The sequence below is a fragment of the Bubalus kerabau genome, chromosome 1 (assembly GCF_029407905.1).
Source record: "Bubalus kerabau isolate K-KA32 ecotype Philippines breed swamp buffalo chromosome 1, PCC_UOA_SB_1v2, whole genome shotgun sequence".
In the NCBI taxonomy this organism is placed as follows: Eukaryota; Metazoa; Chordata; class Mammalia; order Artiodactyla; family Bovidae; genus Bubalus; species Bubalus kerabau.
Genome location: NC_073624.1, coordinates 23395188 through 23417284, shown reverse-complemented (window position 1 = coordinate 23417284; position 22097 = coordinate 23395188). Strand labels below are relative to the sequence as shown.

Below are 22097 nucleotides of genomic sequence, written 5' to 3'. Positions count from 1 at the left end.
GGTTTCTGTCATTGCCTCATATACAGTGTTACATACCTCGGTCCATAGTTCTTCAGGCACTTTATCAGGCCAAATCCCTTGAATCTAATTGTCATTTCTACTATATAATCATATGGGATTTGATTTAGGTCATATCTGAATGGCCTATTGGTTTTCCCTCCTTTCTTCAATTTAAGCCTGAATTTTGCAATAAAGAGTTCATGATCTAAGCCACAGTCAGCTCTTGGCCTTGTTTTTGCTGACAGTATAGAGGTTCTCAATCTCATCTGCAAAGAACATAATCAATTTGATTTCGGTATTAAATATGTGGTGATGTCCATGTGTAGAGTCGTCTCCTGTGTTGCTGGAAGAGGGTGCTCTGACCAGTGTGTTCTATTGACAAAACTGTGTTGGCCCTTGCTCTGCTTCATTTTGTACTCCAAGACTTAAAACCTCTAATACTTTGATCTGTAACAGAAAAAGAGGCTCCAATAGAGGCTGAATGTGATTCTTGTTTCAGCCAGTCTTCAGCCACAGGAAGTCAAATTTATAGGTTTTGACAGGACCTTCTGTTGTTTCACAAATCATGTGCTGCTCAATTATTGAAGGAACTTCAAAATTCTACTTTCTTAGAAATGTTTAAGATGTGTTCCACTTTAAGCATCCTTTTTTCCACCAAGATTATTTTGGTTCCAAAGGCAAGAAACCCAACTAATTGGCTCATGTGGAAAAGGAAAAATGGAATATTCAAAAAAAGGGACATCAAACATGAGTGGATTCAAAGGCTCATATTTGTAAAAGGCTTTAATTTGTCTTCCCATGTGACATTACTTTCTCCACTAGACATATCTACAGCTGAGTGTCATTCTCTGGTCCAGTCACTTGGTTTTTCCTGGAGCTATTAGTAACTGCCCTCCACTCTTTCCCAGTAACATATTGGACACCTTGCCGACAGAAAGCTTAAGGTTCTATTACTTTTAGTAGATGCCAAAATCAGAATCGAAAATACAGTCCAAAGCTACAATCCACCATGAGAAGTTCTATATTACATTTAAAGATGAATAATTCAAGAAGCAGTTTAAATAAAATCTGTTTCCGTTAACTTCTGTTCAGCATAATAGTCTGAGCTTGTAGGTAAGAAAATAAAATCATACTCAGCATTCATTAACAGTATTAGAGTGAGTAGACTTGGAGTTAGGATGAATCTGGCTCTGAAGGAATGTTCCTGAGATCCCCTCTTTCTAGTGCGTAAGATTTGTCAGTCTTTGCCAGAGATGTTCATGAATGGGCTGCTTTCCATCCTAGACAGATTCTCATTCTATGTGATTTGAAGGTACGGGAGCCTTTGATGGAATCAAAACATTTGTTTTTTCACTTGACGTCAACAGCCTCAACGTCAGGTTTCTTTTTAAATATTGATTTTGTTAATGCTCATTTTAAGAGTGTCTTTTAACCCAGGAATATTTTCCAACTTTTAAGAAATGGAAGTGAGTGGAAGTTATCAATGTTCCATGACAGAATCAGTATCAGAAAGAGTATCACACAGATGAAAAGACACCAGAAAGTGCTACTGAAAAACCAATACTTTTTCATTGTTTTTTGAATTTAGAAGAGGCATTGTCAGAATGTATACCTGTGGCAGATTCATTTTGATATTTGGCAAAACTAATACAATTATGTAAAGTTTAAAAAAAAATAAAATAAAATTAAAGGACATTCAAAAAAAAAAAAAGAAAATATTGTAATCTGATCTTCTGACAAAGCAATATGAACAGTTTAATTTGGGAAATATTTAATTTCCTATAGTTTCACATGTACTAGTCTTCCCTATGATAATTATTAGGAAGTGTTGGAGGCATTCTATGCCAGTGTTTAAAAGGAATATGTATTTTTGTTTATTTGGTTGTGCTATGTTTTAGTTTCAGCATAGGGATCTACAGTTGAGTATGTGGGATCTAGTTTTCTGACCATGGATCGAACCAGGTCCCCTGCTTTGGGAGGTTAGAGTTTTAAATATTGGACCACCAGGGAAGTTCTTCTGCTAGATTTTTGTGTATGGTATTTGTTACTTTTCGTGTCCCAGGGTAGGTATTAATACTACCCTCGTTATATGGATAGGGAAACAAAGGTTCTGAAAGTTGAAGTAGCTTGCTAAAAGTCCAGTTAATAAAAACAGATAAGATAAACTCATGTCTGAAGAACCCCAAATGGGGTTTTCCTTGCTTTATAAAAACAACATGACATCTCGTTTATGAAAATGACTCACATTTTGTTATAGAAAGGTGGGGGATCTAGAAAGAAAACAGAAATGATTTAAAAGGGGGGACCATGGTAATGAGCTTGAGGGAATAGGGACCTAGTATCACATTCATTTTACTTGAAACCAGGATCAATTCTTTCAGAAATTTTAAGGATTCCCTCAGCTCTTGCCACTTCTTCACATTTGCAATATTTTCTTTATTTCCCTAAAATTACTAGAAAGGTGTGAAAATAATAAAAACATCGCTTTAGTGCTATAGAAACCAGGGAAGGACAGGAAAGGCACCTGGCTTCTGAATAAAGGTGTCAGGTGGAAGGGGGAGGCAACAGGAGGCAGAAAGGAGATACACATTCCGGTCCCCAAGCAAAGAACAAAGGGAAAATGTCTTCTAAGAATTCAGTCCAGGAGGAACACTGCTGGAAGCATCAGTGAGAACCAGTCTTGGATGTTCCTAGGTTGGGTTCCTGGCCCTCAAATTTCAGACTCACAAACACCCAGAATGAGACGTGACAGTTAGAAACTGGATGCTGATTATTTTATTGGTAAATTGAAGACAGACTGCCTTCTTCCAATGTCATGGCTTTCTGAAGGACTGGTATGTTCACACTCATGTTCTGAAAAGCAAAAGAGGAGATTGACACAAAGTGGGCAGGTGGTTTCTAATCCTTGCAGATAACAGTGAAGGGAAGTAGCCAAGAGACCACATTTCCCTTCTCTTCCTCCCTCTTCTGTTTCGTTCCAAATTTCTTTTAATCTGTCATTTTTGTGCACCTCATAAATAATGTTTTATTGCAAGCTCTAAATTGTTGCTTGCAATATAAAAGGTTGTTCTTAGGTTGTTTATCTTTTGGTTGCTATTTAAAGTGTTCAAATATGTGTTTACAAAGATGGTTACTGCAACCAATTTTTAACTAGCGAAAAGCTGAAACTGGCCTAAATGTCCACTGATACAGGATTGGTTAAAGGAATCATGGCACAGCCAGACAATGGAATTTCAGAAATTTAAAACTAAACAAAATGAGGATTAAATGGACCCATATAGCTTTGTGAACTGTTATGGCTATTTTTAAGAACTATGTTATTTGAAATAAGCAACCTATAAAATGGCTTAAAGTATGACATCATTTATATATAGCAAAACCAATACAATATTGTAAAGTTAAAACATAAAATAAAAAAAAGGAAAAAAAAAAGATAATTATGTGTAAAAGGGTGTAAGTGATTCCAAGACGATGTTTGAGAGTTAACTGTGATGGCCTTTGGGAAACGAAGTGGGAAGGTAGGATGTGGATGCCTTTCAGAGTTAGCCTCATACTTTTCTGTTCAGTTATTTTTTTACCTTGACCATATACTAATTGAAAAGGAAATATTTTAGCTAGATAAATTTAGCAACATAAAATTAAAGTATTGTTTAGTCAGGACAGTGGACCTGAGAGGCCTGTTGCTGCTGCTGTTAAGGCATGTCATTCGTGTCTGACTCTGTGCAACCCCATAGATGGCAACCCACCAGGCTCCCCCATCCCTGGGATTCTCTAGGCAAGAAAACTGGAGTGGGTTGCCATTTTCCTTCTCCAGTGCATGAAAATGAAAAGTGAAAGTGAAGTCGCTCAGTCATGTCCGAGTCTTCGCGACCCCATGGACTGTAGCCTACCAGGCTCCTCTGTCCATGGGATTTCTCAGGCAAGAGTACTGGAGTGGGTTGCCATTGCCTTCTCCACTGAGAGGCCTGGTCAGGTGCAAACTTGAGAAGAGAGGTCATTGAGCTGGAGGAGGAGCAGAGAGGAGGACAAGGGAGAACATGGTGTACTTCCTCATCAGCAACCCACTTTAGGACAGGTGATCATTGGAGAAAAGGCTATTTATGGTCCTTGCTTCTCAAAATTGAAATCACCTTGGATAGCTGGTAATGATTATAATGTTTTGCTCCCTTATTTCAGACTATCTGAATAGACACCTTTAGGATCTGTGTCCAGGACTATGCAATTTTCACATATTTTCTGTTGACTCAGTGACTCACTAAAGTGTGAGACCTTTAGGGTTAGGGCATTTGATGGAGAGTGAGCTGGAGTCATACCTGTCAATGACTTTCAGATTACTTGGATGGTGAGTCTTCATCTGGATTCTCCTCAGGTTGCTCCTCTGGTGGAGGTGGCCCTTGTGGAGGTGGTCCTGATGGAGGTGGCCCTGGTGGAGGTTCCTCACCTTCATCTTCATCATCAGGAGGGGGTCTAGGTGGTGGCCCTCCAGGTCCTCCAGGAGGTGGTTTGGGAATATCGTTGTCTGAGTTTAAATCTGAGTTGGTTCAAAGAGAGAACTAGGTGATGGAAGGCTCCCCTCTCATTTTGATCTTGGATAAACTTTTGGAAAGTTCTTTCCTCCAGAACCCAACTCTCAAATACTAGCTTTCTTCCTACTCACTTCTTCTTTCTGCTGTACTCCTCTCGACTACTAATGTCCTTCCTTATCATGTCTTTTTGCAGTACCCATATACTAGTGAAACTGAGTCTTAGCTCTATGCTCTTGAGAAAAAGAGTATCTTCAATTTGGCAAAAAAGAAGGTGCTGGATATCTTAGAATTCCCAGAATATGTCTACGAGGACAGAAGAAAAGCAAAGGGATTAATCATGTCAGTTATGCTTGCCAGATATATTTTGGGTCACTGACATAACCTGCCAACTATGACCCCAAGCCTTGCCCATTGAGAGTATATGTCGAACTCTCTGGCTCTAAAACCAGGTGGAGCAATACTAGGAAAAGGAGAGAGAGAGAGAGAGACAACATGATGGCCCACACAGGGGTCACTAAATAACTCGCAAATTTTAATTAGGTACTGTGACACAGCTGAGCAGAAAACCAGACTAAAAATGAACCAGACCTGGCTTCTTTGCAGGTTTGCTAGACGACATATTGAAAGAAGAATACTGAGGAAGAAGGAAACAGTCAGTGGAGGGGTTGGTTCTCAGTGGGCTGTAGGAGTCAGAATTGTGACTCCTTCCCTTTGTTGTCCTCTCTCAACAATCATTTCTGGCCTGAGGGAACAGGGAGCATATCCAGTGTCATCCAGGCTAGACACCATGTTATTCATGTTAGGGCCTTGCTCATGGCCCTGAAAACCAAGGTTAGAAAGGACTGCCTTTATCTTTAGTGTTTCTATCACTGATTATAACTCTTCACAAAATAATGATGATAATAGGACACCAGAGAACAAAAAGTTGCCAATGATATAAAGAAAGATGATGGAGGATTAATTGCAACTTACCTAGTATGGTACTCAGAGACTCTTCACTGTTGCTTTCTAGGAAAAGAAGCAGAGAATGAGCCTATATCCTTCAGGGCTCACAATGCTCTACAGGAAAAGGGATGCACTCTATATATACTCTAAGATATTATAATGTTTTGATGCCATCTTGATGCTGTTGCAAAAGGAGGAAGACATGAAGGCATGGCAGGCCTGTTTCTGTGTTGAGAGTCAACCACACATTCAAAAGAGGAGAGACCTTCTTGCCCTTCCTAGGACTCCTCAAACTCTCATGCTAGTTTGGGTTAAATGCTGGAAATTTCAGCGTGATATTTTAGTGTCCTTTTGCCCTTGTAATTTATGAAATACTTCACTTATATTAACATGGTTTCTCAAGGTAAAAGGACCAGGAGTAAAGGTGTGGATATAATCATGTCTATATTGGGCAAAACATTCTGAAATATTACCCGTGGGTGGAGTAGAATGAGACCACTGTGCCCTGGAATCTCTATATCTCTAGGTAGACAGATTTATTACTCTTGTCTCTGTCTCCGAAATAGCTCTGAATGGGCTTCACCTCCTCCATCCATCTGGCATCCCCTCGCAAGGCTACCTTCATCCACTGCCTACTTTGATTATCATAGCATCTTCATGAGGGAACTTGTCTGTTCCAGTCTTGCCTTTTTGCAACGCATCCTTCATAGCACAGAGAAAAGTCTCAATTTGTCATCGCTCTGCTTAAAAATTCTGTGCTGGTTTCCAGTGGTACCAAGTTTGAGGCCTTCACATCATAGAGGAGGTGAAGGGCCTTCCTCTTCTTTTAAGCAGCCTGCAGCCACATCTTTCGCTTATGTCTCCTCTTTACAAGCTTCCTCACTGCAGTGTGATTCCCCAAGCCCCAAGCAGAGTTTCAGCACCCTCCCCCTTATTCTTACCAGAAACCAGGTCTTGAGCTGAGCTCAGGGCCAGCAAGGCCACTGAGAGCAGGATCAGCAGCATCTTGGAAGAAGCTCTGGATTTGCTCTCAGCTCTGTCCTGGGAGGAACAAGGGAGCTTCCTTTATAAAGGGGACCAGAACAATGATTTCTTTGAGTTCTATACTGGGCAGATCTTGTCACCAGATAGACACAGTTAGAGTTGGGACTTATCCCATCAGGATGGAGTGGATAGAATGTTATTAGTGTGTCATTTGTAAAAGGTACAACATGTGACGTGGGCAAAGCTTTTGAGGGAGAATGTCCAAGCATTCAGCACAGATATTAGAGCTGCTCTGTCATCTGATTTTCAGTCTTTTTGGTGAGTGCATTTCTTTGTCCTTCCGAGTGTCATTTGTATGTGTTTTGGCTGTGATCTCTGGGATGTATGTGGCCCAAACTCCATCATTCATGGTATTTGTTTACCTATGTATATGATACATTACAAATCATTTTGATGATAGAGATCATTTCAATTTATTTATGAAATATATGTGGATAACATCCTTGGGCACACATGATGGCAGAAGTCTGACCCTCAGCCTTTTCAGGCCACCAGATATCATCCAGGTCTATCTGTTCTCTAATAAGAAAGTATTGGGGTTGTCCAACAAGGTAACTTAAGACTTTCTATTCTTTTCAATATCTTAGGACTTACAATATTTAATAAGAAGAAATGTAGACACAGAATCTATAAGACTTGTAGGACTGAGGAAAATAAATACAAAACTGCTTGAATGGGTCATGTTGTTCTATGTCTCTAAGATTTCTTCTGTTCTTTTCTAGAATCTGTGAGATAATATTTGATTTGTTCCTGCTAGGAAATAATTTTATCCTTCCCATCTTCCACTGACAATTTCATAACCACACTTATGAATTCCCAAAGACGGTCTTATATTCCTGTCAAATATGCAGTTTCATTGCCTTGATCTTACATTTTTCTGTGAATTTCCATGTTAGAAAATGTTTTCTCAGATTATTCTTAAACACAGGAAATTTTATCTAGAATATTCTGACACTCACTCTCCCTCCTGTCTACATGAAACTTATTTGTTGATATTTTCTCTCCTTTATCCACTGCTGTATTTAACTTTTATTAGTAGCTTCCTCTTGTTATGCACTTTGGAGTATTTTTGTTGTTGTTTAATTAAGGTCTAGTCTTCACTAGCTTTGATGACTTTTATTTAGAAATTTCATAATGAGATATTGCATTTCCAAACTTTTTTTTTTTTTGGTTACCTGCATTCCTCTTTACACTTGATGAGGTTTTCTTCTTATCTTACCAGGTGAATGGAAACAAAAATTATTTTCCCCATGTACATAAGTTTGCTTTAAAAATCAGCAATACATTCGCACAGGTTTCTAGTATCTTATTCTTCTGCCTTCATAAAAAGATGCTTGTACAGCAAATTCATTGTTTTTTTGGGTTGCTGTTACAAACACGATGACAATGAAGATCATGTGTTTGCTACTTTGAGCACAATGATACGAATATCTCTGGGGAGGCATAGTGTTGGTTAAAATTGTGGATGCCTCTTTTAGCTGGGCAAAACTTTGATTCTTTAGTCACAATAACTCTAAACTTTAGAAAGCTTAGAGAGAAAGTGTGGTCAAAGGGTTGTCTATCAAAGTGCATATTGGTAAACCTCCTGCACTGCTTTCAGTCTTTTGCCTGAGAGTGTCTCCCAGGTTCTGGTCTCCAGCGATGACAGCCGCAGAAGGCATTTCTCGCCATCTCTGTGTCAAGTATCTGCAGATTCTGCTCACAACTATGTCATCAACATAAGGGGTTCTGAAACTTTGAGAGGAAGAAATGGCTCTTCCTCTGAATTCAAAGAGAAATATGAATTCTCTTCTGTATGGAATCTAAAGCAACACTTATCTCCCTCCTGGTTGTATTAAGACATGGAAGAAGGAAGGAAGCAGATATCCTTAAAAGAACAATTTTGTTAAATGGTTAATGAATGACTCACTTTTCCTCTATGGGCTTATCTTTCTTTCTTTCTTTTTTTTTTTTTTACTTTACAATATTGTATTGGTTTTGCCATACATCAACATGAATCCGCCACGGGTGTACATGTTTTCCCCATCCTGAACCCCCCTCCCACCTCCCTCCCTATACCATCCCTCTGAGTCATCCAAGTGCACCAGCCCCAAGCTTCCTGTATCCTGTGTTGAACCTGGACTGGCGATTCGTTTCTTATATGATATTATACATGTTTTAATGCCATTCTCCCAAATCATTCCCCCCTCCCTCTCCCACAGAGTCCAAAAGACTGTTCTATACATCTGTGTCTCTTTCGCTGTCTTGCATACAAGATTGTAATTACCATCTTTCTAAATTCCATATATATGCATTGCTATTGCTAAGTCACTCCAGTCGTGTTCGACTCTGTGCGACCCCATAAATGGCTGCCCACCAGGCTCCCCATCCCTGGGATTCTCCAGGCAAGAACACTGGAGTGGGTTGCCATCTCCTTCTCCAGTGCATGAAAGTGAAAAGTGAAAGTGAAGTCGCTCAGTCATGTCCGACTCCCAGCGACCCCATGGACTGCACCCCACCAGCATACTGTATTGGTGTTTTTCTTTCTGGCTTACTTCACTCTGTATAATAGGCTCCAGTCATCCACCTCATTAGAATGGATTCAAATGTATTTTTTTTAATGGCTGAGTAATACTCCATTGTGTATATGTACCACAGCTTTCCTATCCATTCATCTGCTGATGGACATCTAGGTTGCTTCCATGGCCTGGCTATTATAAACAGTGCTGCGATGAACATTGGGCTTATCTTTAAAACAAAATTATTTATTTATTTTTGGTTGCAATGAGTCTTTGATGCATGTGGGCTTTCTCTAGCTGCAGCAAGCAGGGGCTACTCTTCATTGCAGAGCATGGGCTTATCGCTGCAGTAGATTTTCTTGTTGCAGAACACAGTCGCTAGATCCACAGGCTTCAGGAGTTACAGCATATGGGCTCACTAATTGTGGGTCATAGATTTCATTGCTCTGCCACATGTGGGAACTTCTTGGACCAGGGATCGAGTCTGTATCCCCTGTATTGGCAGTTTCTTATCTACTGTGCAGCCAAGGAAGTCCCATTTTTGTGTATTTTATGGAGAATACTCTGTATTTAACCAGTGTATACCAAAAACTGAAATTCTGGGTCAAAATGTATGCAAGTAGCAAGTGTTAACCTCTCAAAAATAGCTGTAATAATGTAAAGAAATAGTAGTTCATGGAGGTACTGGTTTTCTGTCTATTCCTCTCTATTCCTTGATATGTTACTTTTATCTTTTTGTAACTCAATTATATACAAAGATACTTAATCTTTTTTTTTTTTTTAATTCTGTCTCTTCCTAATATCAGTGAGAGTTAAATTCCTTTTGTATGATCATTGTCCTTTTATCTGTCCTTTGTGTGTGTGGACTTAGTGTTCATATCTATCCCTGATTGGTAGAAAGATAGTTCAAACCACCTTTTGGGTAAATTATATGAAGCCAAACTGTTCCAAGAATACAGAGTGCAGACAGTATTAATACGTAATGGAACAATCAGCACTGTCATTTAGGACAGCAAAGGTCCAATGATCAGAGCCCATCCAAAGCTTGTGTAGTTTGTTCCTGGTTGGATGAAGAATCTGAATCAGTGAGGGCCAGAATTTCTGGAAGATGAACTGCTGCCTCCAGGTTTCAGCAGTTCACAAGTCAGCCTGAGATGGCTGTGTGAGTGTAGAGGCCAATGTGGATTAAAGCCATGCAGACCTCCTATGAGCAGGGCCACCATCCATTTCATAGTTTTAGTTTTCAAGATGAGTACCAAGTAAGGCAGCATACACCTAGGCATGGACACAGTTATCACTTTTAGCTTCTCAGGTTAATCTAAACTGGCCCAGCAGATTTCTGGACATGGAGCTATAAACATGAAACAATGATCAAAAACTAATTTGCCTTGGCAATCCTGCTGACAGTCTCTTCTAGCAGCTAGTGTGCTATATTTTATAATCATATTTATTCATTTTCATATTTTTGAAGTTTTATTATTGTTGGGTTTATCATATATTATGGATAATAATCCTGTGCATGACATATATTCTATAAATATTTGCTCCTGGTTCCTAATGTGAATGTCTTTCAATTTTGTTTTTGGGTTTTTTGTTATAAAGACTTTAACTCTCTTGTTTCTTTTATGTCTATGCCTTTTATGTCCTAGTTCTGATTGTTTTACTATCTTACTACCATAAACACTCCTATTCCCCATCCCACTATTATATACATTCCCTTCCTACTACTCTACCTCAACATCATATATGTACACATTTGTTTTGAGGCAATAAATCACAGTTATCTCTTTTATCCATTCAAAATGGTACTTTTGTGATTCCAGTATACTAGAGGACTAAAATATTTAAAAATAATTGGGTAGCTAATTATCTTTAAATGCTACTGAATAATCCACTCTCTGTCAGGGATGTGAATTGCCATTTCCATCACATATCAAATTTCTTTACATGTGCTACTTTATAGCTGAATGTCTTCTGATCAGTCCCTGTGCTCAGCACAGCCCCAAATGCTAAATATTCACTGGCTCATGGATCTTTAAAATAGCCCCTTAATTTCTTTGCATTATGCTCACTTTTCATAAGAAGGAATCAGATTATAATATGATCAATGATTTTCACAAATCCTTACACTTTATGAGTTTTAAAATAGATAGAAAATACAGTTAGGATATATGAGTAGCAGCAAACTTAGCAAAACAGCGGAAAGGGAAAGGGAGAATGAGAGCTTTGATCAAAAGTTTATCCACAGGAAAATATCTGAATGAGTTCCTAAGATGAGGGAGTGAGATAGAGAGCTACTGGCAGCCACAGAGGAAGAGCTAGAGATGGATTAAGGCCCTTGGATAACATTTTTGAGCCACTGAATCCACTCATTTGAGGTCCCTGTTATTTTCATATTTCATTTTCCTTTTCTCATGCAGGTAATTTTAGTTGGGCTTCTTGCATTTGAAACCAAAATAATCTCAATGGAAAAGAAGACTGCCAACTGCTAAACACAAAATGTGAGATATTTCTGTCACAAACAAAGAGTACTGGACTTTCCTCAATAAAAAAGCAGCACATGACCAAAACCAGACAAAGACAACACATAAAAAAACTACAGGCCAATATCACTGATGAACATAGATGCAAAACTTCTTAACAAAATTTTAGGAAACAGAATTTAGCAACACATCAAAAAGCTCATACACCATGATCGAGTGGTGCATCCAGGGATGCAAGGATTCTTTAATATAAACAGATCAATCAATGTGATATCCCATTTTAACAAATTGAAAGATAATCTTAATAGATGCAGAAAAAGCTGTTGACAAAATTCAGTATCCATTTATGATTAATGGTGAAAAACTGAAAGCATGTCCACTTTCATGACTATTATTCAACATAGTTCTGAAAGTCCTAGCTACAGTAGACAGAGAAGAAAAAGAAATAAAAGGAATCCATATCAGAAAACTGTATGTAAAGCTCTCACTACTTGAAGATGACACGATACTGTACATTGAAAACCCTAAAGATAGTATCAGAAAATTATAAGAGCTAATCAGTAAATTTAGGAAAGTTGCATGATACAAAGTCAATACACCAAAATCACTTGCATTTCTATATACTCACAATAAAAAATCAGAAAGAGCAATTAAGAAATCAATCCCATTTCACCGTGGCACCAAAATAATTAAATATCTAGGGATAAACTTACCTAAAGAGACAAAAGAACTGTACACAGAAAATTATAAGACAAGAGTGAAAGAGATCAAAGAAGATATAAATAGGTGAGATATTCCATGTTCCTTGGTAGGAAGAAGCAATATTCTGAAAATGACTATACTACAAAATGCAAATTCAATGTGATCCCTGACAAAGCACCAATGACATTTCTCACAGAACTAGAACAAAAATTTCACAATTTAGAAACACAAAAGACTCCAAATAGCCAAAGTAGTCTTGAGAAAGAAGAAAGGAGCTTGAGGAATCAACCTTCCTGACTTCAGATTATACTACAATGCTACAGTCATGAAGACAGTATGGTACTGGCACAAAAACAGAAATGTAGACCAATGGAACAGGATAGAAAGCACAGAAGTAAACCAATGCACCCACGGCTATCTTGTTTTTGACAAAGGAGACAAGAATATACAATGGGACAAAGACAGCCTCTTCAATAAATGGTGTGGGAAAACTGGACAAGACAGCTACATGTTCAAGAATGAAATTAGAACACTTCCTAATACCATAAACAAAGATAAATCCAAAATGGATTAAAAACCTAAATGCAAGACAAGAAACTAGGAAACTTTTAGTGGAAAACATAGAACACTTGATGACATAAATCACAATAAGCTCCTCTATGACCCACCTCCTATTGTAAAGGAAATTTAAAAACAAACATAAACAAGTGGAACCTAATTAAACTTAAAAGCAGTTTCACAGCAAAGGAAACTAAAGCAAGGTGAAAGGACAATCCTCAGAGTGGGAGAAAATAATAGCAAATGAAACAACTGCCCAAGGATTAATTTCCAAAATATACAAGCAGCTCATACAACTCAAACCAGAAAAACAAGCAACCCAATCAAAAAGTGGGAAAAAGACCTAACAGACATTTCTCCAAAGAAGACATACAGATGGCTAACAAACACATGAAAAGATGTTCAACATCACTTGTTATTAGAGAAATGCAAATCAAAACTACAATGAGGTATCACCTCTCATCAGTCAGAATGGCCCTCATCAAAAAGTCTACAAACAAATGCTGAAAAGGGTGTGAAGAGGGAACCATCTTGCACTGTTGGTGGGAATGTAAATGGATATAGCCACTATGGAAGATGGTATGGAGAGACCTTAAAAAACTAGGAATAAGACCATCATATGATCTAGCAATCCCACTCCTAGGCAAATACCCAGAGGAAACCAAAATTGAAAAAGACGCAGGTATTCCATTGTTCCGTGCAGCACTATTTACAACAGCTAGAAAATGGAAGCAACCTAGATGTCCATCGACAGATGAATGGATAAAGAAGTAGAGGTACATATACACAATGGAATATTACCCAGCCATAAAAAGGAATGTATTTGAGTCAGTTCTGATGAGATGGATGAACCTAGAATGTATTATAGAGTGATGTAAGCCAGAAAGAGAAAGATAAATATCATATTCTAATGCATATATATATATGGAATCTAGAAAAATGGTACTGAAGAATTTATTTGCAGGACAGCAATGGAGAAACATACATAGAGAAAAGACTTATGGACATGAGGAGAGGGGAGGAGAGGGTGAGATGTGTTGAAAGAGTAACAATGCAACTTGCATTAATATATGTAAAATAGATAGCAAAATGGAATTTGCTGTATGGTTCAGGAAACTCACACAGAGGCTCTGTATCAACGTAGCAGGGTGGAATGGGGAGGGAGATGGAGGTTCAAAAGGGAGGGGATAGATGTATACCTATGGCTGATTCATGTTGAGGCTTGACAGAAAACAGCAAAATTCTGGAAAGCATTTATCCTTCAATAAAAGATAAATAAAAAAAAAATGCAGCACATGTTTTGTGAAACAACCAAGGGTAATTCTGTCAAATTCTGTTAATTTGACTTCCCAGGGTTGGAGGCTTAGGTGGAACAACTGCCATATTGTGCCCCTTTTAGAGCCTCTTTTTCTGTCACAGACATTAGCACTGTTGAAAGTTAAGGTGCGAAAAGTATACATGATGACACCTGTAAGGGCAAAAGTTGGGAGTTCTTAAGCAAGAAAATGATATGATCTAATTTGCATTTTTCAAAGAGCACTCTGGTTGTTGAGTGGAAAACTGATATCGGATGTGGCAGAGGGCAAGAATGCTACTGAAGACGGCTGGAAGGCTGTTACACTCCTCCAGGAGAGAAACGATCACCTCCTGCGCCAGATTCCTGTGGTAGACATTAAGGATGGACTCATATTTGGGGTATATAGTGATAGTTCAGCCAGATGGACTTGCTAATGGGGGAGTATGGGGAATGCATGGTCCAGAATGAATTCCCAGTTACTTTTTAAACAAATGGATGAAACAGCTGCTTGTTATTTATTTTTTCTGAAACAGCTGTTTTTAACTGAGAAAAGATTACAGGAGAGCAGCTTTCAGGGAAGGTGATTAGGAATTCTCTTTGGCATGTGTCAAATTAAGCATCCATATGAGGAGGCACATGCATTGCTGAGAGTCTGTTCCTTTTCAGTTACCTAAGCTTCTGCTACAGTCATGCTCTTTGCTTCCTCTCCACCCCTCCTGATAGACAGCCTTCTCTTTCAGCTCTTCCATTTCCTCTGTTTTTGTTCTGACTGGTGAGTTCAAGGCTGATATTTTTCCTGTCACAGCACACTAATATCTTACCTGCATGGAGGACACTGGAAAAGGTTATTGAAAGGTTCTAAACTGAGTGATATTTTGAAGAGCCACCTGCTATTTCCAGGCCTTACCAAGCCAAAGGGAAGCCTGCCTTCCAGCAGGACTGCCCCCTCCCCAGCCCCTGCTCAAGTTTGCTGCCACTTCCCTCTCCTCCTTATCTGTGAACCTTCTCCTTTGTCATTGGAAGGTCTTCCAAAAGTCACCTGGTGACGGCTGTTCTCCACTTTGCTTTCCAAATTATTGTCTGAGGAAACCAGAAACATTCATCCCAGTGCCGAGAGGGGACCTTTTTATCACTAAAACCTCCTTCTCTTTCACCAAGCCCAGCTGGAATCATTCTGCCTCACCACATAGCCGTACAAATTTCCCACATTGCCAACTGTGGATACAGTCCCCTTTCTGGAATACATCCATTATTATGCCAAGAAAAGAAACCAATCTTTTCAGGGTGCCCAGACACCCTAAAAAGGCACAGTTATCTACAGAAAAACTCACTGTATCAGAAAGTCTTCCTGCAATATTATCTGCAACCTTTTGGAAAGGCCCAGACACTCATATACAGAGCAAGGGACCCACTCATTCACATCGGCCAAGGCACTGTCTTTAGGACTTCCGGCTATGTGACTCTCCTTGTGATAATTCAAGGACATCATTCTAAAATTACTATTTTGTTGTTCTTTTTCAGTTGCTAGGTCCTGTCTGACTCTCTGCTTCTTTATGGGCTGTAGCACACCAGGCTTCTCTGTCCTTCACTGTCTCCCAGAATTTGTTCAAATTAATGTCCACTGAGTCGATGATGCTATCTAACCATCTCATCTTTTGTCGCCCCTTCTCCTGCTCTCAATCTCAGCATCAGAGTCTTTTCCAATGAGTCAGGTCTTGCATCAGGTGGCCAACGTATTGGAGCTTCAGCTGCAGCATCAGTCCTTCCAATGAATATTCAGGGTTGATTTCCTTTCAGATTGAATTGTTTTATCTCTTTGTAGTCCAAGGGACTCTCCAGGGTCTTTTCCAACACCACAATTTATTTATTTTTTATTTTTTTAAATTTAAATTTATTTATTTTAATTAGAGGCTAATTACTTTACAATATTGTATTGGTTTTGCCAAACGTCAACATGAATCCGCCACGGGTGTACCCGTGTTCCCCATCCTGAACCCCCCTCCCACCTCCCTCCCCATACCATCCCTCTGGGTCATGCCAGTGCACCAACCCCAAGCATCCTGTATCCTGTATCGAACCTGGACTGGCGATTCGTTTCTTATATGATATTGTACATGTTTCAATGCCATTCTCCCAAATCATCCCACCCTCTCCCCCTCCCACAGAGTCCACAAGACTGTTCTATACATCTGTGTCTCAATTGTTCTCTCGCACACAGGGTTATCATTACCGTCTTTCTAAATTCCATATATATGCGTTAGTATACTGTATTGGTGTTTTTCTTTCTGGCTTACTTCACTCTGTATAATGGGCTCCAATTTCATTCACCTCATTAGAACTGATTCAAATGTATTCTTTTTAATGGCTGAGTAATACTCCATTGTGTATATGTACCAATGCTTTCTTATCCATTCATCTGCTGATGGACATCTAGGTTGCTTCCATGTCCTGGCTATTATAAACAGTGCTGCGATGAACATTGGGATACACGTGTCTCTTTCAATTCTGGTTTCCTCAGTGTGTATGCCCAGCAGTGGGATTGCTGGGTCATAAGGCAGTTCTATTTCCAGTTTTTTAAGGACTCTCCACACTGTTCTCCATAGTGGCTATACTAGTTTGCATTCCCACCAACAGTGTAAGAGGGTTCCCTTTTCTCCACACCCCCTCCAGCATTTATTGCTTGTAGACTTTTGGATCGCAGCCATTCTGACTGGCATGAAATGGTACCTCATAGTGGTTTTGATTTGCATTTCTCTGATAATGAGTGATGTTGAGCATCTTTTCATGTGTTTGTTACCAACACCACAATTTAAAAGCATCAGTTCTTCAGTCCTCAGCCTTCTTTATGGTCCAACTCTCGCATCTGTATTTGACTACTGGAAAAGCCACAGCTTTGACTTTATGGACTTTGTAGTAGCAAAGTGATGTTTCTACTTTTTAATACACTGTCTATGTTTATCATAGCTTTCTTTCCAAAGAAGAGCGTCTTTTAATTTAATGGCTGCAATCACTATCTGCAGTGATTCTGGAGCCCAAGAAAATAAAATCTGTCACAGTTTCTACTTTCTCCCTTCTATCTGCCATGAAGTGATGGGACCCATATGGCATGATCTTGGCAAAAATTACCATCAACACTGCTCAAAAACTGAACAATTATATTAAACAATATACTAGTTCTGAAATAAATTCCAGATGATGATATTAACTATTTCAATCATCAAATTAAAGGATGAGCAGAGAACTACTAAATATAACAGCATAACAAGCATGTGAAAATCAGAATGTATGTAATATAAAAAATTTGAAAATACAGTGCCTTAAGGCCAAATTTTAAAAATTAAAGTCAACAAGACCAGTGAATTCTAGCATAGGCCCTAATTAAGTGATCAGAGAAATATTCCCCGAAATTGCATAGAAAAACTACCACCTGTAAAAGTTAAAAACAACAGGGAGGATTACTTAAGCCAAGAAAATATCAGCAAATAAATTTCAGACAAAGATTGGGGAGAAATAAGTATCAAAATATTCTACAGAAAATTTCCTGTGTTAAATAACAATCTAAGAAAATATTTTGTAGCATGTTCTAAACTGATTGCAAACAGAAGATCAAGGCAATGAAATTGAGGCTTTCCCCCCAGACTTTAAACTTTCTATTTTGTCCTAGGGTATAGCTGCTTTAAAATGCTGTGGTAGTTTCAGGTGAACTACCAGGGGACTCAACCTGTGAGTCTCTCTGTTTTGCAAGTTCATTTGTTTCATTTCTTTTTAGATTACACAATAAGGGATGTTATATAATATTTCTCCTTCTCTGACTTACTTCACTTACGACACTCTCTAGGTCCATCCATGTTGCTGTTAATGGCATTATTTTATAATTTTTAATGGCTGAGGAATAGTCCACTGTATATATGAAGAGAGAATCAGACTGTCATAATTGGAGTGCATAATTGTGGTCACTAAATTCCCAGTGGCAGGCAGGGTCAGGGGGGTGGTAAAAATATTTCCTAGCAGAAATTAAATCAAATAGAATTTTATGGGAGATTTCAGAAAAGGGAAAGGGCCTGGAGGAAGCCTTAGACACATAAAATAACATGATCTATTCAAGGAATTATATTCATCTTGTTCTGTCCTAGATATCCTATGGTGAATTCTGTGTACCCCTTTGTTTTTCTAAATATTATAATTCCCAATAATAATAATAATAATAGAAAGTCTTAGGCCTTCTTTATTCAGCAATGACAAGCTTCCTTATTAGAATGAAAAAATCTTAGATGACTTCTGGGGGCCTGAGCTGACTAAGGGTCAACCTTCTGCTTTCCAGGTGTGCACAAGCATGGGTTCTCCACACACACTTCAAAGATAAACCAATATAATCTCTACATCATCAAACTGTTCTGCTATGTGTCATGTACATAGGTTTCCAAATACCATGAATGATTGATTTTGGTCATAATAATGGCCAAAGATATTGACCAACTTCACTTTGGGTTATAGAATCACTGTCAACACACACATAAACACATGAAGAACACAAGGGCAAGATAGAGAAAGAGTGTCAAGGAACAGACAGAAAATCAAACATGACAAAGAATTCTAGTATCTGTGCTGGCTGCTTGGAAACTGATCCTATACAAATTCCCCAGTTGCATGTTGCACCTTTTGAAAACAAGACACTAGGCACATCCAACTCATTCCATTCTGCTGAGCTAATTCCCAACTATAACCATGTCTATCTGATGACAAGGACTGCTCAGTATAGAACTCAAAGATACCATTGTTTTGGCTCACCTTTATTAAGGAAGCTGCCTGGTTTCTCCCATCACTGCGCTGACAACATTCCAGAGCTTCCTCTAAGATGCTACTCAGGGCCTTGCTGGTCCTGAGCTCAGTTCAAGGCCCAGTTTCTGGTAAGAATAAAGGGAGAGAGTGCTGAGACTCTGCTTCTAACTTGAAAGATCACACCTCAGTCAGGAAGCTGGTAAAGAGGAGACATATATGAAAGGAAAGATGAACTTCAAAGTTCTTAAGAAAAGGACAAGGCCCTTTACATCCTCACTGATGCCAAGGCCTATCATTTTATTTCAAGTGCTGTTTGAGCCTGATACAGAACTTTAACCAGAGGAATGACAAAGAAAAATCTGTTTTTTACAAAGGTCATTCTGACTGTAATGAAGGATGAATTACAAAAAGGCAAGACTGGAATAGCAAAATTCCCTCATGAAGATGCTATGGTAACTGAGGTAGGAGGTGGACAATGGTGGCCTTGCCAGGGAATGCCAGATGGATGGAGGAAGTGAAGCCCATTCAGAGCTTTCTCAGAGGGAGAGACTCCCTCTCTCTGCATGGAGATGCAGAGATTCCAGGGCCCAGTGCTCTCATTTTACTCCCACCCACATTTAATATTTCTATGTGCTGTGCCCAATATGGGCAGGATCGTATCCACATGTTCACTCCTGGTCCTGAAACCTTGAGAAACCATGTTAATATAAGTAAAGTATTTCATGAATTAAGAGGACAGAAGGACACTACAATATGACATTGAAATACCCCAGCACTTAACCTAAATTAGCCTTAGGTTTTGAGGGATCCTAGGCAGGACAAGTGGAGAAGGCAATGGCAACCCATTCCAGTACCCTTGCCTGGAAAATCCCATGGATGGAGGAGCTGTATAGGCTGTAGTCCACGGGGTCATTAAAAGTCAGACACGACTTCACTCTCACTTTTCACTTTCCTACATTGGAGAAGGAGATGGCAACCCACTCCAGTGTTCTTGCCTGGAGAATCCCAGGGACGGGGGAGCCTCCTGGGCTGCTATCTGTGTGGTCGCACAGAGTAGGACACGACAGAAGTGACTTAGCAGCAGCAGCAGCAGGCAGGCAGGACAAGAGAGCTGAATCCTCAAAGGATTGATCCTCAAAAGAGAAGCAGCTCTACCACCCCTTCATATCTTCCTCCCTTTGCAACAGCATCACAGATTTGGGTTCAAAAGTTAATTTAGAGAACATACAGGTTGTGGCTGAAAATGTTTCTTTCCCTGTAGAATGGCTGTGAGCCCTGAAGGATTTAGAAGGTGCTCTTTTCTTAAACTGCCACTTCTTTTCCTAGAAGACAAGAATGAAAGTTTTTCAACTGCACAATTGTACAACAATTAATCCTTAATCAAATCAATCCCTTTTATTTCTGGTAACAACTTTTCATTTCTCTGGCATCTTATTAACATCATTGTCTTGTCATGAACTGATTCATGTTAGAGCTCCTAAAAATAAAGTTAATCCTTTACCCGAACTGGATTGCAGGGCTATGAGCAGGGCCAAAATTGGGATTAACATATTCCCACTACTATATATACTATATAGAATATTGATAATCAATAAGGACCTACAGGGAACTTGTTTCAATAATATACAATAATCTATATGAAAAAAGAATCTGAAAAGGAATAGATATTTGTATATGTATATGCAAATAACTTTTCATACTGTTCATGGGGTTCTCAAAGCAAGAATACTGAAATGGTTTGTCATTCCCGTATCCAAAGTGTTCAAAGCATCACTATGAACAAAGCTAGTGGAGGTGATGGGATTCCAGTTGAGCTATTTAAAATCCTAAAAGATGATGCTGTGAAAATGCGGTACTTAATATGCCAGAAAATTTAGAAAACTCAGGAGTGGACACAGGACTGGAAAAGGTCAGTTTTCATTCCAATCCCTAAGAAAGGCAATGCCAAAGAATGCTCAAACTAACACACAATTGCACTCATCTCACACGTTAGTAAAGTAATGCTCAAAATTCTCCAAGCTAGACTTCAACAATACAGGAACTGTGAACTTCCAGATGTTCAAGCTGGTTTTAGAAAAGGTAGAGGAACAAGAGATTAAATTGCCAACATCCGCTGGATCATTAAAAAAGCAAGAAAGTTCCAGAAAAATGTCTATTTCTGTTTTATTGACTATGCCAAAGCCTTTGACTGTGTGGATCACAACAAACTGGAATATTCTGAAAGAGATGGGAATATCAGACCACCTGATCTGCCTCTTGAGAAATCTGTATGTAGGTCAGAAGGCAACAGTTAGAACTGGAGATGGAACAACAGACTGGTTCCAAATAGGAAAAAGAGTACATCAAGGCTGTATATTGTCACCCTGCTTATTCAACTTATATGCAGAGTACATCATGAGAAACGCTGGGCTGGAAGAAGCACAAGCTGGAATCAAGATTGCCGGGAGAAATCTCAATAACCTCAGATATGCAGATGACACCACCTTTATGGCAGAAAGTGAAGAGGAACTAAAGAAGCCTGGCATGCTTCTTTATGCATGTCTTGCAAGTCCATGCAACTTTATGCAACTCATGCAAGTTGACGGGGTTGCACGAGTTGGATAAGACTGGGTGAGTGAACTGACTGACTGACATGTGAATAGCATTGCTGTACACATGACAGTGACAGAGCATTGTAAATCAACTACCAGTTCCGTTCAAGTGCTCAGTCGTGTCTACTCTCTGTGACCCCATGGACTATAGCGCACCAGCCTTCCCTGTGCATCACCATCTCCGGTTGCCTAGTCAGACTCTTGTCCATCACATTGGTGATGCCATCCAACCATCTCATCCTCTGTTCCTTTCTCTTTCTGCCTTCAATCTTTCCCAGCATCAGGGTCTTCTCCAATGTGTCCATTCTTTGCATCAGGTGGCCAAAGTATTGGAGTTTCAGCTTTAGCATCAGTCCTTCCAATGAATATTCAGGATTGATTTCCTTTAGGATTGACTGTTTGGATTACCTTGCAGTACAAGAGTCTTCTCCAATACCACAGTTAAAAAGCATCACTTCTTCGGTGCTCAGCTTTCTAGACAGTCCAACTATCACATCCATACATGGCTACTGGAAAAACCATAGATTCAACTAGACAGAGAAATGTTGGTAAAGTAATGTCTCTGCTTTTTAATATGCTGTCTAGTTTGGTCATAGCTTTTCTTCCAAGGAGGAAGCATCTTTAAATTTCATGGTTGCAGTCACCATCTGAAGTGATTTGGGAGCCCCCAAAAT

General features: G+C 39.2%; 1 protein-coding gene across 1 annotated transcript; it reads right to left on the bottom strand.

The window, feature by feature from the left end:
• Positions 1-953: 953 nt before the first annotated feature.
• On the bottom strand, positions 954-15277 carry PRB4 (proline rich protein BstNI subfamily 4). The gene is made up of 5 exons (XM_055566140.1): positions 15051-15277; positions 6413-6515; positions 5499-5534; positions 4314-4531; positions 954-2853 (listed from the first exon to the last, which is right to left on the bottom strand). Exons 1-4 carry the CDS (start codon positions 15150-15152, stop codon positions 4332-4334), a joined length of 441 nt encoding a protein of 146 aa, XP_055422115.1. The 5' UTR covers positions 15153-15277; the 3' UTR covers positions 954-2853; positions 4314-4331.
• Between the last annotated feature and the right edge of the window lie 6820 nt (positions 15278-22097).

What these genes read in the sequence shown, in the direction of transcription:
- PRB4 (XM_055566140.1), bottom strand. Translation starts at nt 15,152, where the DNA reads ATGTTTCTGGTTTCCTCAGACAATAATTTGGAAAGCAAAGTGGAGAAC. An exon ending in ATGACAAAGGAGAAGGTTCA is followed by an intron (nt 6,516 to 15,050) that starts CAGATAAGGAGG and finishes CCTTGTTCCTCC; the next exon opens with CAGGACAGAGCTGAGAGCAA. An exon ending in GTCTCTGAGTACCATACTAG is followed by an intron (nt 4,532 to 5,498) that starts GTAAGTTGCAAT and finishes GAACCAACTCAG; the next exon opens with ATTTAAACTCAGACAACGAT.